This window comes from Balaenoptera physalus (assembly GCF_965194825.1).
Source record: "Balaenoptera physalus genome assembly, chromosome: 3".
NCBI lineage: Eukaryota > Metazoa > Chordata > Mammalia > Artiodactyla > Balaenopteridae > Balaenoptera > Balaenoptera physalus.
This window is the reverse complement of record NC_138890.1, coordinates 44,383,026-44,401,939: the sequence shown is the minus strand read 5'-3', so window position 1 is coordinate 44,401,939 and position 18,914 is coordinate 44,383,026. Positions and strand designations below refer to the sequence as shown.

Below are 18,914 nucleotides of genomic sequence, written 5' to 3'. Positions count from 1 at the left end.
GCCGCAGGCAAATTTAGAACATTTTCATCACCTCAAAAAGAACCCAGTACATTCACCCCCTATTCCCTATCCCTGCAGCCCTAAGCAGTCTCCTTCTGTCTCTATGGAGTTCCGTATTTTGTCTGTTTCCTATAAGTAGAATCGTATCATATGTGGTTATTTGTGTCTGGCTTCTTTTACTTCACGTTTTCAAGGTCCATCCATTGTAGCACAAATCAGTATTTCGTTCCCTTTTATGACTGAGTGATAGTCCATTGCGTGGACTCCCCCCGTTTGGTTGATGCGTTCACCCGCTGATGGACGCGTGGGTCTCTCCTCTCTCCCCAGTACTCCTGGAAGCTCGTTCACCCCACGGACAAGTTCTGCAACAAGGACTGCCCGGGCACGGCCGAGGAGTATGAGCGAGCCACCCGCTACAACTACACCAGTGAGGAGAAGTTTGCCTTCGTCGAGGTGGGTGCTGACTCCCTGCGTCTCCTCGCCCCCCACCCCCTAGGCTGCTGCTGTGTCAGCAGCCGTAGGGCTTCCTGGAGGGGTGTTGGGCCGGGCGGCAGCCATGGGCCTCATGTGCATGCACTTCCCTGCCCCCTCCTCCCAGCCGAATTCACCTCTGTCCCAAGTTGTTATTTCAGAAGCGGTGAGAAACGCATTCTGTTCCTAAAATCCCAAAGAAAGAGTCACTCCATTAGACAAAACAGCAGGGACAAAACACGTGGCCAAAAGAGATATAACAAATGCCCAGACTGAGGAGTGGTTGGAGAACTTCAGATCTAAACTAAGATGAGATAGAAGGCTGACCAGTCAGGATGGTAAAGATCTAGTAGATTGGTGATGTCTGTTGCTGGTTGAAGTGGGATGTAGACCTTCTCAGATACTTTTGAGTGGCCAGTCCACATTTTACAGGCTTTCTATGAGGGCATTCTGATCATCTGTATTCAGATTTTTAACGGGCGTACCGTTTGGCACGTATATATCTCAGGGAAATAAGCCAACTGTGCCGAGACATATGTAACAGACATTTATTGCCGTATTGTTTATAATGCCAAAATATGTGAAACAACTGAAATGTCCTTCAATATGGACCAGGTGAAATAAATAAAGGTACAGCTATATCACTGAATACTATGCAGCCACTAAAATGGATGTACTGACATGAAAAGATATACACAGTATATATTGTTAAGTTAAAAAAGAAACAGGTTAAAGAGCGGCATGTAAAATGATGCCATTTCTACTAAAATTAATATACTTTTGCACATTTGCTCAAGATGGAAGGACATAAGTGTATATATTTATATATACCAAACCATTAACAGTAGTAATTTCTAAAGGGAGGATTCTACTTCCTGCTTTATAACCTTTTGATTTGGTTTTTTGGTTTGTCTGATTACAAAAAGATATGTCTGTGAGGGTGACGGAGCTCATTCTTGCTGGGTTATGAGTGACGGCTACGTCTTTCATGACCCTCTGAAGCCTAGAAGCCAGAGACTTGGATGCTACCTCTGGACCCTTCATCTCTCTGAGCCTCAGCCTCTTTGTCTATAAGATGGAGCTGATTACCTTTAGCCACTTCCATCCCAGCATTATTGTTGAAAATCAAAGAGTACCAGAGATAATGATGTAGATGAGCAGTGAAGGCTCTAAAGCGTCATACATATTAGGGGTTAGAGTTTCTCTTTAGCTGATCTCCAGGCTGCACTTTAAAGAACTGAGGCTCAGTGGGGTCATTTCAGGCAGGTATGTGTTCCTGAGTTAGTATATAGTATGCACTTCGTACTGTAAATCGCAGACCCAAAAGTCTGAAAGCTGCTGCGCTGCAGTCAACCAGGATCGTAGTGAGCGGGCCTCTGGCGTCACACCACCTGAATTTGAACCCTCAATCAATTACAAGGCACGTGGCCTTTAGCAAGGCACTTGTCTGAGCCTCAGTTTATCTGTCAAGGGGTATGATAATAGCACCTCCCTTGCAGTGTTCTTGGGGGAATCAGTGAAATAAGGTAGAAAAGTGCCAGGTGCGTCGACAGGGAGGGTGACAGCTGATGTTCCCCAGGTGGTGACGGGCTCCGGGCTGCACAGCCAGAAGTCAGATGAGGAGTACCACGAGTTTAAAATGTAAATTCATTAAATTTTAGTATATTGCCAGTGCTGGGCAGCTGCAGTCAAATTTAGAACATTTTCATCACCTCAAAAAGAAACCGGTACATTCACCTCCTATTCCCTATCCCTGTAGCCCTAAGCAGTCTCCTTCTGTCTCTGTGGAGTTCCCTATTTTGGCTTTTCCTATAAGTAGAATCGTATCATATGTGGTTATTTGTGTCTGGCTTCTTTTACTTCACGTTTTCAAGGTCCATCCACTGTAGCACAAATCAGTACTTCGTTCCCTTTTATGACTGAGTGATAGTCCTTTGCGTGGACTCACCCCGTTTGGTTGATGCGTTCACCCGCTGATGGACGTGTGGGTCTCTCCTCTCTCCCCAGACAGATTGTAATCACACTTGGCATTGAGCTGAGTGGTCCTGACCTCCTGGCACTTCCACTGCAAATAGTCAGCCTGGAAGACAGTTGCCCAGTCATCACTGGGGGAGAAAGTCCTCCTCAAGCCTATTTATATAAAATGAGACTTACAGTCAAAGAGGACATACAACTTTGTAAAACTGTTTATACCTTTCTTTCCTTAATAAAAGCAATGCATAGGTACCATAGATAGTTTAGAAAATGCTCCCCTCAACCCCACTCCTACACTCACCTTCCCACAGTCTCAGAAAATCATCCAACCACAACCACCAGTGGCATTTTCTGTATTTCCTTCTAGTCCTTACTTTACTATACATTGAGAGGTTTTGTAATTTTTATTTTGTTAGTAAAACATGTAAAAATAAATTTAAGAAAAGTAATTCTGGGGGGGCGGTGATGGTGGTGGGATGAATTGGGAGATTGGGATTGACATATATACACTAATATGTATAAAATAGATAAGTAATAAGAACCCGCTGTATAAAAATAATTAAATTAAATTTTAAAGAGAGAAAAGTAATTTTACGTGGCATTTAACAACACTAAAACAAGGCAAAAATATAGTAACCTGCACCACCTCACTCCTCCCTGAATCCCAAAATAGGAAACATCTTTTCACCTCGTCAAGCTATTTCTTCTGGTATTTATCTCTCTACTTCCACTAACAGCCTGATGGGGCTTTTCCTTGGTTTTTCAATTTATGGCATTTTCTATTGATTTCCTACTTTGGGAAAAAACAGTTTACTTCTTTCATCTCTACCTCCCATTCCCACCCCCAATACACCCAGTTCCTTTCTCCCATCTTCCCAAAGTGGCAATTTAACACTTTCTGGTTAAATTAATAGTTGCTCTATATTACTATAACTGAGTAACTGTTAATTGCTGAGTCCTGTGGTCTAATAGGAATACATTTCTTTTCTGGCACAGCTTTTGCCTTTTTGTTTGGTAAGTTTTCTATGATCCAATCAAAAAGGAGCCCTCAAACATACCAATGTAAAACTTCCTACAAAAGAGCTAATCACAATCATTATTTTATGAATTTTATTACTCTTTTTTTCCTTGGAGCCATTCCCGCTGAAGCCCCTTTTCCTTCTCTCCAGTCTGAACTGATTTTGTCTCTAGATCTGTTGTTCAGTTACTGATCTGAGGTATCTCATCATCATTACCCTGGGATTCCCTTTGTCCCTCTCCTGTATTGGACCCCAGGGCTGACTCTCTCTTTATATTGGTGGAGTATATCCTCCAAAGCTTTCTAAGAAAGGGATTATGGGGGAAAATATTTCTGAGATCTTGAATATCTGAAAATGTTTTACTTCTAAATTCACTCATAGTGAGTGGCTAGAGAATTTTAAATTGTAAATAATTTTTTCCCAGAATTTTGAAGGTATTATTCCATTGTTTTCTAGCTTTTAGTGTTGCTGCTGAAAAGTTGGATTCTAGTCTAATCCCTGTTTCCTTGTTATTTTTTCCTCTGTATAATTTTTTAATAATGGCTTTATTGAGATATAATTTATATATAAAAAAATTCACCCTTTAAAGTGTACACTTATTTTTAGTATATTCAGAGCTGTGAAACCATTACCACTGCCTAATTTTATAACATTTTTGTTATCCGCCCCAAAAAAACCCATACCCATTAGTGGTCATTTGCCATTCATCCCTTTCGCCACCAGCCTCTGGCAACCACTAATCTACTTTCTGTCTGCATAGTTTTGCCTCTTCTGGAGATTATATTTAAATGGAGCCATATAATATGTGATCCTTTGTGACTGGCTTCTTTCACTTAGCATGATGTTTTCAGGGTTCATCCATGTTCTAGTATATATCAGTACTTCATTCCTTTATGATTGAATAATATTCCATTGTATGAATATATCATATTTGTTTATATATTCACAAATTTGGGTTGTTTCAACTTTTTGGCTATCATGAATATGCTGATATGTACATTCGTGTACAAGTATTTGTGTGGAAATATGTTTCATTCTCTTGAGTATGTACCTAGAAGCAGAATTACTGGGTCACGTGGTAACTCTATGTTTAAAAATTTAAGGAACTGTAAAACTGTTTTCCAAAGCAGCTGCACCATTTTACATTTTCACCAGCAGTGTGCGAGAGTTGCAGTTTCTTCATATCCTTGTCATCACTTATGGTCTTTTTTACTTTAGCCATCCTACTTGGTGTGAAGTAGTTTCTCATTGTGGTTTGGACTTGCATATCCCTAATAACTAATGATATTGAGCACCTTTTCATGTGCTTATTGGCCATCTGCATAGCTTCTTTGGAGAAATGTCTGTTCAGATTCTTTGCCCATTTTTTTTTAGGTTATTTGTCTTTCTATTTTTGAAGTGTAAGAGTTTTTATATATTCTGTATCAGAAAAAGCCAATTAATTCGCCATGGTTACCAGGAAAACAGGGACTGTTTTCTAAAATGCAGCCAAATTTATGAGCCAAAATGAAAAAGAGGAAAAAGTTTTATCATGCATCTTGTTTTCCAGAACTGGTATATTTAAAAATATATCAATATTCAAACACCAAAAAAAAGAGTTTTTATATATTCTGGACACAAGTCCCTTATCAGACATATAATTTGAAAAAATTTTCCTCCATTCCATGGATTGTCTTTTTATTTTCTGTATGGTATCCTTTGAAGCACAAAAGTTTTCAACTTTGATGAAGTTCAGTTTATTTTTTCTTTTGTCACTTGTGCTTTTGGTGTCATATCTAAGAAACCATTGCCTAATCCAAGTTCTCAAAGATTTACTCCTATGTTTTCTTCTGAGATTTTTATAGTTTCAATTCTTACATTTAGGTCTTTGGTCATTTTGAGTTAATCTTTGTATATGGTGTGAGTAGGGGTCCAACTTCATTCTTTTGCATGCGGATGCCCAGTTGTCCCGGCACCAGTTGTTGGAAAGAGTATTCTTTCTCCATTGAATTGTCTTGGTACTCTTGTCAAAAATCAATTGACTATAAATGTAAGGGTTTATTTCTGGGCTTTCAGATCTCTTTCATTGATCTATATGTCTTTTTATATGCCAATACCATACTTTTTTTTATTTTATTTTATTTATTTATTTATTTATTTTTGGCTGTGTTGGGTCTTTGTTTCTGTGCGCAGGCTTTCTCTAGTTGCGGCGAGAGGGGGCTACTCTTCATCGCTGTGTGCAGGCTTCTCATTGTCATGGCTTCTCTTGCTGTGGAGCACAGGCTCTACACGCGCAGGCTCAGTAGTTGTGGCTCATGGGCTTAGTTGCTCTGCGAGCATGTGGGATCTTCCCAGACCAGGGCTTGAACCCGTGTCTTCTGCATTGGCAGGCAGATTCTTAACCACTGCGCCACCAGGGAAGCCCAGTACCATACCATTTTGATTACTGTAACTGTGTAGTAAGTTTTGAAATTAGGAAATGTGAGTCTAACTTTATTCTTTCGTTTTCATCTGTAGAATCTTATAGTCTCATCTCTTTATCACAGTTTTTCTGAAGTTTCACTGTAAGGCATCATGATGAGGGCCTTTTGCGTTCATTGTTTGGGACACTAAATAGGCCATTGCAGTGTGGAAATACAAGTTCTGTAGGTCTGGGAAATTTTCTTGAATTTTAATTTTCATAATTTCCTCCTCTCTGTTTTCTCTGTTCTGTCTTTCTGGGTTTTCTATCTGTCAGATGTTGGATGCCCAGGAGTTAGTGTCTAATTTTCCTGTCTTTTCTGTCTTATTGCATATCACTTATTTTTGTTCTGGTTTATGGGGTATTTCCTTAATTTCCGTTTTCAACTCTGTTAGTATTTTTTATTTTGCCTATAATATTTTAAATGTCCAAAAGCTCCATCTTGTTCTCTGAATGTTTGTTTTTTTTTAGTCGCACCCAACTCTTGTGTCGTGAATGTGCTATCTCCACGAGGATATTATTGTTTTTTTCAGTCAGCTTTACTGAGGTATAATTTACATTTGGTAAACTGCATCCATTTAAAGTGTATAATTCACAAAGTTTTGACAGTTGTATATACACCTGTGAAACCAAAAACACAAGATGCAGAACATTTTCATCTCCCTTTAAGACTTCTTATGCCATTTGCAATCCATCCTTCCCTCCATCCTTGGCCCTAAACAATCACATTTTTTGTCACCATAGATTTGTTTTCATTTTCTAGAATTTTATTAAGTGGAATCATATAGTATGTATTTTGTGTGTGTGGCTTTTTCACTCAGCATAATAATTTTGAGATTCATCCACATTGTTTTTTGTATCAGTAGTTTGTTTCGTTTCATTGCTGAATATTTTTCCATTGTGTGGCTATTCTACAATTTGTGTATCTATTCAATTGTTGATAAACATTGGGCCATTTCCAGCTTTTGGCCAATGTAAGCAAAGTTGCTTTAAATATTTGAGTATAAGTGTTTGTGTAGACATAGGTTTTTATTTCTCTTGGAATGGTCATATTGGAGGTGTATGTTTAACTTTTTAAGAAACTGCCAAACAGTTTTCCAAAGCGGGTGTACCATTTTATAGTCCCACCAATTATATGTGAGGGTTCTGTTACACACACCCTCACAGTTCTTGTGTTGTCAGTCTTATTAATCTTAGCCATTCTAATGGATATTTAGTACATCTCATTGAGGTTTCAATTTGCATTTCCCTGAAGATTAATGATATTGAGCATCCTTTCATGTGCTTATTGGCTATTCATACATCTTCCTTTGTGAAGTGTTATCTATTGAAATCTTCTGCCCATTTTTTAAAATTAGCTTTCCATCTTCTTACTATTAAATTGTGAGAATCTTTATATATTCTAGATACAAGTCCTTATTCACAAATACGTTGCAAATATTTTTTCTAATCGGTGACTTTGCCTTTTCATTTTCTTAGGGGTGCCTTCTAAAGAGCACCTGTTTTTAATTTTGATGAAGTTCAACTTATTTATTATTCTGTGGTTTGTGATTTTTTTGTGTTCTAGCTAAGAAATCTCTGCCTACCCCAAAGTTGCAAAGATTTTCCCTTAGGTCTAACAGATCTGCATACTCTTCTGTATTTGGAGTTATTCTCAAAAATCTTCATTATTTTGTCCTTCCTTTGTCCCTTATTTCCTAGTTTCATTGCCAGCCAGGAGCCCAGATTCCTTTATGACATAACATTCCTTTAGAGCTTCTCTCTCATTATTTCTGCACTATAAAGGTTCTCTTCAGCAAAACCATTAGACTGTTGGTTCTAGTGAAAATTCTTACCTTCTGAACTATTCTCACTATTTCTCCTACCTCGAATGTTCTATTTCTTCATTTACAGTTTGGAGGAACATAAAGGCTTAGCATCTAAGCTCATTCATTCATTTACTCACTGCTTTTCAAGAAAAATCTCTTGAGGGCCCACCAGGGCCCCAGGCCCCAGGGATGGTGCCTACACAGCGTGCCAAGCCTCACCCCTGCAGTGCTTAATAGTCTGGTGCAGAGGGAGGAAATCGACCATGTCATGAGGGGTGTGACAAGTGTGGCAGTTGTCAGGAGGCTGACTTGACAAGGCTTTCCCCTCTGAATTCTTTTTTCATTTTTAACATCTTTATTGGAGTATAATTGCTTTACAACAGTGTGTTAGTTTCTGCTTTATAACCAAGTAAATCAGCTATACGTATACTTATATCCCCATATCTCCTCCCTCTTGCGTCTCCCTCCCACCCTCTCTATCCCAGCCCTCTAGGTGGTCACAAAACACCGAGCTGATCTCCCTCCCCTCTGAATTCTGAACTAATCTAGAAGTTAGCACTTGGGGCTGACGGGGGCCAAAGGATCAGGTTTGGTAAAGCTGGACCAGAGAATGTGACTTCACTCAAGGCCACACCAGGCTTCCTATTCCTCCCCCATCCCATGAAACTTCCCACTGGGAAACAGGCAAAGCAGCTGCATAAATATACACCTCCCATCCTCGGGATGGGGAGGGGTGATTACCGCAAGGACAAGACAGGCACCCAGAGGAGAGGACACACCCCACAGGCAGACAGATCCCAAGTGAGCGCCAAGGTCAAAGTGACGCTACACACATCATAGTCACCTGTCTCCCCACCTCTGCAGACAGATAAGTGAGTTAAGGGGCTAGGGAGGAGGTAAATAGAAGGACAGAAGCCTTTCCCCACAAGACTTCTACAGGAATCCTATTTTATGGACTCAAGCAGCAAATGGCCAAATCATTTCAAAAGCAAAGATTGTAAAAATCCTATAGAAAGAAGTTCTATTTGATATTGTCTGTGGGTACATGGTATGTGGAGAGACCTCTAAAAGTCAGAGTGCTACTCAAAACATGGTCCATGGACCAGCTGCCAATTGTCACCAGTCAGCGGCAAGATGGGGAGCTGGTGCCAGAATGAAAATCAGCTGATGGTGAAGCACACGCGCAGCGTGTGGCTGACGTCTTTGCTTTGTAGCAGCACTTCCTTGACGAGGGAAGCGGAGTGCTGATTTCTCTTCTGGCACACGTTTCCACCCAGCTGTGAACTGACCCTCTGAGTAGCACTTGCCGGCCTTGTGCTTCAGGATGTCTCCTCTAGCACCCCCCCCGGAGATGTGGTGAGGGTACCGGACAGACGGGTGTGCCAAGGCACAGTGAGCCTGACCTCCATCTGTGCCTGGCCAGGTGATCGCCATGATCAAAGGCCTGCAGGTGCTCATGGGCAGGATGGAGAGCGTCTTCAACCAGGCCATCAGGAACACCATCTACGCAGCCCTGCAGGACTTTGCCCAGGTGACCCTGCGTGAGCCCCTCAGGCAGGCAGTGCGGAAGAAGAAGAATGTCCTCATCAGGTGGGTCTTCAGATGACCTTTTTCAGGGGGCACATCCAAAATCGGGGGTGCTGGGTGCAGGCCACAGAGGACGTTCCCAGCTCAGTCAGCTTCCAGGGGAGTGTCTGAACACAAACGGACCTTCCAGTGAGTTCCAGCAAGTCCTATGAGGCCCTTTTAGGACATTGGACATTTGGGATGGATTAAGCCTCCGTCTCTGGGTTTGGAGCCCATATCCACCACCGTCTAGCTGTGTGAACTTAGTCATGTTACTTACCTTCTCTACACCTCAGTTTCCCTCATTTGTAAACTGTGGATGATGATGGTACCTACTCCATAGGCTGTTGGGATGATGAAATGAGATAATCCGTGTATAGACCTAAGCACACAGCAGCATGGAGTTAAGTGTGCAACACATATAAGCTACTATTCAAGTTTTAAATATACAGAGATTTAAATGGACTAATGAAACTGTCCTATAAGCAAAAAGACAAATAGGCATCCTTCACTCAGGTTCTCTCCGACTGTGTGGGCTCAGAGCTGAGTTCTCAGACAGCCAGTGGGCATCAGAATCACTGGGGCACTTGTAAAATGCAGACTTCTGGACTGCATCTCAAATCTGTTAAGCCAGCATCCCTGGGGATGGGGCCCTGGAGTGAGCAGGTTTCACAAGCATGCCAGGAGTTCTAAGGCACGTGGTCCTGGAACACCATGGACTCTAGAAACAGGCTTGCAGTGCCTCTTTTCCAGCTGGTCTGAATCCCGGTTCTTCCTTCCCCAGTGTCCTACAGGCAATTCGGAAAACCATCTGTGACTGGGAGGGAGGCCGAGAGCCCCCCAGTGACCCGTGCTTGAGAGGGGAGAAGGACCCCAAAGGTGGATTTGACATCAAGGTGCCCCGGCGTGCCGTGGGGCCCTCCAGCACACAGGTAAGCAGCTCCAGGCACAGGCCAGCTCTGCTGACTCAGAGGCCAGCCAGGCTATGGTAGGTCACCCTGGCTGGACCATGGGGCAGTGGGGCCGGGGGGGGTCCTCAGGCAGGAGGGGCAGGGTCCAGCGGCTGCTCTAGTCTTATTCTGCCATCTTGTTTTGATATCAGAGGGAGGACCACTGACTTAAGATTCAGGAGACCTGGATTCTAGTCCTAGATACCTGTGTGACCTCGGGCACGTTACACAGATCTCTTTGTGCCTCAGTTGTCTAATCTGGCAAATGGGGGTAATACCAGGACTGGCTATCCTAGCCCTGTGAAGTACAGGTTCCAAAGTATAGGAGAAGTTTAAAGTGGAATCTGTATGCATCTATCCTGTCCCTGTTTAATGAACGCTGACCCCCGCTTCCCCTGTAGTGATGTCCTAGCTTGGGAATTCCCACGTTCTGCCTCTGACTTGCTGTGTGATCTTGGGCCAGTGCCTTGACCTCTCTGAGCTCTGGTTATCTTCTCCGTTAAATGAGAACTTTGGATGAGATCACGTTACTGACAAAACACCGCTTTTGTTATTCCCCGTACCCCCCCCAAAATCACAAGTATCCAAAGCCCTCAACCACTTAGAGAAAGTCTAATAATCAGAGATATTCAGAGTTGCCAACCGGAGCTTTTTCAACAACGAGAGGTTGTCTGTGGCTTATCCAAAGTAGTCGTTAGAATTACAGAAAAAAAAAAAGTAAAGAACCTAGGCATCTCAGTTAAATCCTTGCCACCTACTTAAGGATAAATAGTTTCTGGTAGGCTTTTTGAGGTATTGAAAAAAAGCATATGGGCCCATTACAGCTCTTAAAGGTCTTACAGGCCCCCCAAGCCCCAGGCTGGGAACTCCTGCTTCACATGACCTTTAAACCTCTCTCATCTCTGAAATCCTGATTCCTTGAATCATCTGAGATGAGCCATCTGAGGCCCACCCCTGACGCTTCTCACTGTGTGTGTGTCTGTGTCTGGCACGGGGTGGGAGCAGGGAGGCGGCACCGGGGTGAGCTGGTTCTCAGCACTGGCGTCGTAGCTGCCCTTGGCCCGCAGCCCGCAGACCCCTTTGCACTTATCTTGCCTGCTCGAGAGACGTGAAACTTCTCAAGGAAGCTTCTACAAACGGTTCTGTGTCATGCCAAGGGCCAGAGACCTTTCCAGTCCAGAATGGCTTGGAGGGGCTGAGCAGGGCTTCTGGGTGTTGCTTCCGGGCGAGGCAAAAGAGAAACTGGAAAGGAGGAGGTCGCAAAAGGGGGCCAACAGGCAGAGAATGAGAGAGGGGTGGGGGGCAGGGAGGGAGAACGCAGTATTTATAAAGATAATATGAGAGGGAGTGTCACCAACAGTTAGGGCCCCCCGACACCCCCAAGTCATGTTAGGGTGGCACAGACACACTTGATAGACTCCTAGACAGTCAGCTTGGAAGAGCCCTTAGAGACAAACTAGTCCCAAACTAGTTCCTCCCCCTATTTTGCAGATGGGGAAACTGAGGTCCAGAGAGGGGAAGTGACTTGTCCAAGTCACAAGGTGAGTTTAGATGGAGTTCGGACGAGAACCAGGTCTCCTGACTCCCACCCTGGGGCTCTGTTAGGGCCTTGGGAGCGCAGTAGACATGGCATCTGGCAGAGCTGGGAGGTGACTGTTCCGGTGAATTAAATGCTTTGTTTAATAAGAGTAGGTGGGGAAAACGTTTCCCCTCTTAGGGATGAAATGGATTTTCGAATAGTTAGAATTTGGTACAAATCAGTCGACACCCGCACAGACTGGATTGAAGACTCCTTTCTTGGAGGACTCCAAAGGCCATCATTAGAGCAGTGCCTCTCGAGTCTTAGGGATGGTCAGCCGTGCCCACCGACAGGGTTGCAGAGGGTGGGCTGTCTGATAAACCCGCAGCTCCGTAGTTCCTTCACCACAAAGGAAAGTGCTGTGCCAGGGATGGCGTGCCACTCCTTTCTGTGGCCTTGCTGCCCAGCCCAGGCCAGGCGCGTGGTGGGTGTGGTCCTAGAGGAGATCAGTGGCGGCCAGGATGGACGTGGTGGCAGAGGGAGGTTGGAGCATCTCAGAGGTGGTCGGCAGGTGGCCTCTAGCAGTCGTGGCGGCTTTCCCACCGTATACAATACCTCTTGCTTTTCTCTCTCTCTCTCTCTCTTCTCTCTCTCCCTCTTCCCTGTCTCTCCTGCCCTCCCATTCCCTCCTCCTCTCTCCTATCTATGTCTTAGGCCTGCCAGTGGTCCCCGCGGGCTTTGTTTCACCCCACTGGTGGCACACAGGGCCGAAGAGGCTGCCGATCCCTGGTATAACACCGCCTGGCTGGGTTGGTTGGGTACCCTTCTCCAGGAGGCAGCAGGAATGGACTAGGCTGGCTGCTCACGGCCCCTTCCAGCCCTAAGATTCAAAGACACATGATGTGGAAAGATGTAGATTAGCACTTGCGCCCTTTGCACTTAAGGCCCTCTGTAAGCAGGAGTTAATTGTCTAGTAGGCCTCCTGTGTAAGTACCGATCTTCACCTGCTTTCCACCCAGCATTTCGGCAAGCTGTACCATGCAGCGGATGCCTGCAGAGGCGCTGTCCCTCGGTCTTGAGGGTCGGAAACCTGAGGTGGTGGGGGGCTTGCTCTGACCCTACCCCATTTCACAGTTCCTTGGAACGTCAGAGCTGAAAGGGACTGGTTGGAGAAAGCATCTTGTGCAACCTCCTCACGTTAGCAGATAAGAAAACTGAGGCCCAGAGTGGGACTTTGTTGCCCAAGGTCACACAGCAAGTCAGGGGCGTACCTAGCCTTGAACCCCATTCTTTTGACTCTGAGTCCAGTGCTCCACCCCTGGTGCCACCGTGGCTGTCCAGTAAAGCAGGGAGCGACTCCAGGGTGACGTGGAATGAGGTTCTCCTCTGATGCCCACGCCCTTGGCCAAGCAGAGCAGGCAGGACCCTGGGCCTTGAAAGACCTGGTATTACCAGGTCCTCCTACCCGGGAGGCCGCCAGCCCCAGGCAGAACATCCTGCCAGGCTGGCCAGTCTCCCTCTTGAAGGTTACACATTCCAAATTTACTTCTCCAACCCTAAACTGGTGCTTCCTTAAGACAGTGCTTTTTAAGGGCAGATATCTTCAGAAAAAAAGAATAGAAGCACAGCACAAAGCAACCTTTTCCCTTGGACGGAGGGCCAGCCCCTGACCTTCCCATCTTCCTTTCTTTTTCAAGCTGTACATGGTACGGACCATGCTTGAATCGCTCATCGCAGACAAAAGCGGCTCCAAGAAGACCCTGCGGAGCAGCCTGGACGGACCCATCGTCCTCGCCATAGAGGACTTCCACAAGCAGTCCTTCTTCTTCACCCACCTGCTCAACATCAGTGGTGAGCCGCCCTGTCGGGGGCAGGGGGAGGGCTCCCAGGAACTAGAGCGGCTAAGGCTGTCGGGCCAGAAGTTGCAAAGAGACGTGATCATCTACCCAAAGGGGCACATTTTGCCACCAAAGGAAAAAGGCACACTTTCCAGTAGACTCTGGGAAAGGCCAGGCTCAGTCCAGCTCTTCTGACTCAGCTAAATCTGGTAGATATTTGTAGCTAATTTGTTACCAAGTTCCCAGTAAAGCGGGATCACAAACAGGTGACACCCTCAGACACACGCAGGGACCAGGTCAGCCTTTTGCTTTTAAGCAGCAGCTCTGAGCTGATTAGTGCCCGTTGCTCCTAACAAAGGCGGCTCCCGGACTGCACCTGGATCCCAAGTCCCCCGCTCCACCTCTCCTGTCGGTGGGATGCATGTGCAGGTGGGACAGGGGTGGGGAGTGGAGGGAGAGCAGCATCCCAGGGTCCTGGGAGGTTGGTATTGAAAAGAGTGATCTTAAACAGCCCAAACTTCTCCATAGGGAGCAGCCTGGGAAGGGTCTTCAAGGCCTCTGTAAGGGAGCCATAATTATCACAAGCAAGGGTCATGGCATGGCTGCAGTCCAGTTAAAAGCGGGCACCCGTAGACCTGTCTTGACACTTACAGCAAGCACACTTTGACACTTAGATAGCATGTTTTCAGGATGGCTTTGTAAGGACACGATGGAAATTGTAGGGGCATCTAAAGCTCTAAAACATCACTGCCCCCCGCCACACACACACACACACACACACACACACACACACACACACACACACACACACACACACACACACACACACACACACACACACACACACACACACACACACACACACACACACACACACACACACACACACACACCTGGGTGAACAAACACTGTCGTCTATTTTTTTTTTTTTATTTTTTGGCCACACTGCACAGCTTGCGGGATCTTAGTTCTCCGACCAGGGATTGAACCCACGCCCTTGGCAGTGAAAGCATGGGATCCTAACCACTGGACCACCAGGGAATTCCCCAAACACTATCTTCTAAATAGACGTTAGGCTGGCCTTCAGGTACAGGAGAGCAGGGTCTACTGATCGAGTCATATTCGTGAGTACCTGCTCTGTACCTAGCACAATGAAAGAAGAATAAAAGTTTTTCAAAAACCCAGTAAGAACTAAGATCTTCGGGTGCTTCCCATGTGTAACCCAAGGCTCTCTCCCTTATGCTTCCAGAAGCCCTGCAGCAGTGTTGCGACCTCTCCCAGCTCTGGTTCCGAGAATTCTTCCTGGAGTTAACCATGGGCCGGCGAATCCAGTTCCCTATTGAGATGTCCATGCCCTGGATTCTAACAGACCATATCCTGGAAACCAAAGAACCTTCCATGATGGAGTAAGAGGCAGGGTTGGGCCAGCAAGGAGGTTCCCGAGGTGCAGGTAGAGGGCAGTTTGCCAGCCAGCGAGCCCTGTTCTTTCCAGAACTTTCCAGATGAGGCAGTGTGCCCCACCCAGGATCAAGTCACCACCAGATGTGACTCAGCCTTGCAGAAAGGTTCAGAAATCTACCAGCCCAACTGCCCTTCCCAGACCTTGTGAGTCTCATAACAGCCACGCTGGGAAAATTATCATCTCTTGGGGTAGGGAAGCTAATGGCCTTAACGGCCACCCGATTTCTTTTAGTCCCAGACTAATTTTTTTCAGGCCTTGCATTTATTAACATCATGGACTTTGATTTCTGTGGGCAGACAGTAAAGTAAGTCATTCCTAAGTGGAGGCTGGAAACATCCTAGACCCTGAAAGGGTCTCTTTTTCCTAACTCTGAATTTGTTCACCCAACTGTTCATATTTCCTAAGCAAGTTTAAATCTGCCTGCCTTAAGAGAGATCATTAGTGAGCTACTGGCCGTTGTTTTTCCCTCTTCAGATACGTCCTCTACCCTTTGGATCTGTACAACGACAGCGCCTACTATGCTCTGACTAAGTTTAAAAAGCAGTTCCTGTACGATGAGATTGAAGCTGAGGCAAGTGATTGCTTCTCCTTTTGTTCTTATAATCATGTTCCAAGAGTCTGGACTTTTCAGATCTCTAGCTGGGCACAAAGTGGGGTGTCTTAGTCCATTTGGGCTGCTATAATGAAATACCACAGACTGCGGGGCTTGTAAACAACAGAAATGTATTTCTCACAGTTCTGGAGGCTAGAAGTCTGAGATCAGGGTGCCAACCTGGTCAGGGGAGGGCCCTCTTCTGGGTCCCAGACTTCTTGCCGTGTCCTTATGTGGTGGACGGGGCCAGGGAGCTCTCTGGGTCTCTTTTATAAGAGCACTGATCCCATTCATGAAGGCTCCATCCTCATGACCTCATCACCTCCCAAAAGCCCCACCTCCTAATTCCATCACCTTTGGGGGTTAGGATTTCAACACATGAATTTTGGGGGGGACACAAACATTCAGACCATAGCATGGGAGTTCAGTGACTTGCTTTGGAGACTGATCTTTATAAACATCATGATCATCAAAAGGGACCTAGAACAGGATAATAGTCTTTCTTTTTCAGATGTTTAGGGATGGCAAACGTTAGAACTGCATGGGTAAAATTAACTTCTAATGGGTCTTTTACAGTTGGATTAATTGGCTAATAATAATAACAGTAATGCTACCTATCAATTATTATATGTTTACCGTTTGCCAGGTATAGTACTAAGCACTTTATGGACATTTTAAATAATCTTTACAGTAATTTAAGAAGTGTATGCTACTGTCTATTTTACAGATAATAAGTCTTAGAGTGTTCAAGTATCCTTACCCCCACATCACACAGCTTACAGAATCTCATTCTAGTACTGGTAGGATGGAAATAGCCATCCTCTCACCTATGAAGCTGTTGAATAGTCGCTCAATGGCTTTATTTCTGAAATCGTCAGGAAAGGCTGGGATATGCTGCAGTTACAGACAATCACACGTTCTTAGCAGCTTGGGACCAAAGGTTCATTTCTCCATTGCATGTTGGCTGGGGGCTCTGTTCTATGTAGTCTTTAATCTGGGATATTCACTAGCTGCCCTGGCAGGGGGACGTGTCAGGGTGAATCATACTCCGATACTTAAAGCTTCCACCTGGAAGTGACACATGTCATTGGTCAAAGCAAATCTCATGGCAGTGCCTCCTTTCAAAGAGGAGCGAGGAAGTGCAGTCCTACCACGGGCCGGCAATGACCAGAAACAGGGCATCAGCAGCCCTAAGGGCTATGAAATATCTCAATTTTGTCATCTGGAAATTGGAATGAGAGTCTCTGCTCCACCTAAGTACATGGGATTATATAAACGTAGAATGAGGTCAATTGTCACACAAATATAAGGCATTCTTATTTATAAAGGAAAGACGTAAGTGTTTTAGGACAAGCATTACCACCAAATTAGTTTGAAAGTTTATGTATTTCAAAGAAAATCTAGTAGAGGTGCTGCTTTCTTTCTCAATCTTCCAGTTGCTATGGGAGTTGAAAACCTTGATGGACCCCAGTGCAAATCCATCCTGTTTGTCTCCTGAGCAGTACACAAACTTGGAAAGAAAGATTCCAGTAGACAAGTTAATTGGTTGCATCTCAGCTTGGACAGGTCCATTTTCTGATAAGATTTTAGATAATGTTCTCCAACAGGTTGAAAACAAAAAAATCTATAGTGTCATATGTCCAAGTGACATTTTAAAAATAAATGTCAAGAAAGCACACAGACAAGCCCTGGGTAACACTGGAGGCCATGGAGCAGAAGTATAAATTGAGACCCCGAGCTCATGGCCTGCCCCCCTTTCTCTTCCCATCTTCAGACTCTGTTCTGAACCAGGAAGGGCCTGTGTGGATACACAAGCTTTGTCTCCCTCCTGTGCCCCAAAACGATGGCCCCTTGGCCAACCCCAGGCCCTAGGGGTGCACACACCTGCAGTGCAATCCACCCTCAGGGAGGAACCCAGGGAAAAGAGCACACAGGGCCTGGAAGGGACTTGGGCTATTTGGGCAAGAATATTCAAAGCTGGTTATAGAGGGGGGGCATGAGTTGGGCACCCTGCCCTGGATCCTACGGGTCCTTTGCCTGAAGGAGGCCCCCTTAGGGATCCTTGAAGCTCAGACTCCAGGGCAGAGGCCTTGGTTACCTGCATATGAGGACAACACTGCACACAGCACTGTGTTTTTATGTTCAGAATAACATTTAGTGTGTAAAATAAAAGATACGAAAGCTCTTTGAATAAAGAGTTAACCTTATGGAGCTGGGAGTTTGGTGCGAAAAGGATTGAAGATTAATCACCTAAATACAGGCTATTTCCTTTGAAGTTATACTGTTACCCTGCTACTATCAGAGCCCATCTCTTTTAACGCCCCACCTTTGGCCGTTCCCTGCTCTTGCCATCGTTGGAGGATTTGGTTTCGATCCTCTGTGTCTGCTGTGAACTTTCTTCTCACCTGAGCATCACATTCTGCCACTGACATGATGAAACACTGAAAAGGCAAGACGGTCTCTTATGCATTAAAAACCAAAGATTTTTAAGCAAACTGGTTTTAAAAAGAGGTTTTAAAATTTTTAATGACCATCAACTTCTTCATTTGCAAAAAGCAAGGTAAAGTAAAATAAAAGGAAAAGACAAGAAATTCTATCGGGAGAGATGAGGGGACTGATATGTGTAATTACAGGATGTGAAGCCCTATCTGTGGCATTCCCCCTGGGCAGGCACCTTGTAACAGCCAGGAGGGGACCAGTGGGGACAGTGGTTCCTCAACAGCTTTTTGAACTTTGCTTTCTTTGTGCCTGGTTGAGGACCTTGAGAGCAAGGGACCAGACTTCCCAAACTTAGTTGGCCACAGAATCTTCTTTTTTTTTTCCTGCAAAGCATCTTGCTTCACCTCACACTTCAGGCGGTCGTGCACCACTGCCCCCTTCAGTTGCTGAAATTTCTCTAATAAAGCCGGACAGACACCATTGACATTTCCTGCTTCTTCTTCACCAGGTGAACCTGTGTTTTGATCAGTTTGTCTACAAGCTGGCGGACCAGATCTTTGCTTACTACAAAGCAATGGCTGGCAGGTATGAGAGCCCCAGGGCTATGTGCAACAAAGCTTCCTAAGATTACCACCTGGAAGGCAAGGTTCTCTGTTGCAAAACCTCCCTTCTCCTTTAGGACCTAAGGAAATCTGAGTGATTCCGTGGGCCTGGATTTGGTGCTAGAATGTAGGAGAAAGGAAAATAGGCAGATGTGGTTCTAGATCTCATGGAGCTTACAGTCTAGTGAGGAAAACAGACATTAATAAAAACTACTGAATGCACAGTGACATGGG

General features: G+C 45.0%; 1 protein-coding gene across 1 annotated transcript in view; it reads left to right on the top strand.

Annotated features, from left to right (window-relative positions):
* Positions 1–18,914, top strand: part of CYFIP2 (cytoplasmic FMR1 interacting protein 2) — a 128,441-nt gene that overhangs the window by 41,722 nt on the left and 67,805 nt on the right. Inside the window, exons 13-20 of the mRNA XM_082453968.1 lie at positions 328–453; positions 9,136–9,302; positions 10,063–10,210; positions 12,462–12,536; positions 13,445–13,598; positions 14,835–14,991; positions 15,522–15,618; positions 18,587–18,663. Coding sequence (XP_082310094.1) covers positions 328–453; positions 9,136–9,302; positions 10,063–10,210; positions 12,462–12,536; positions 13,445–13,598; positions 14,835–14,991; positions 15,522–15,618; positions 18,587–18,663 — 1,001 coding nt within the window. The remainder of the gene's footprint in view (positions 1–327; positions 454–9,135; positions 9,303–10,062; positions 10,211–12,461; positions 12,537–13,444; positions 13,599–14,834; positions 14,992–15,521; positions 15,619–18,586; positions 18,664–18,914) is intronic.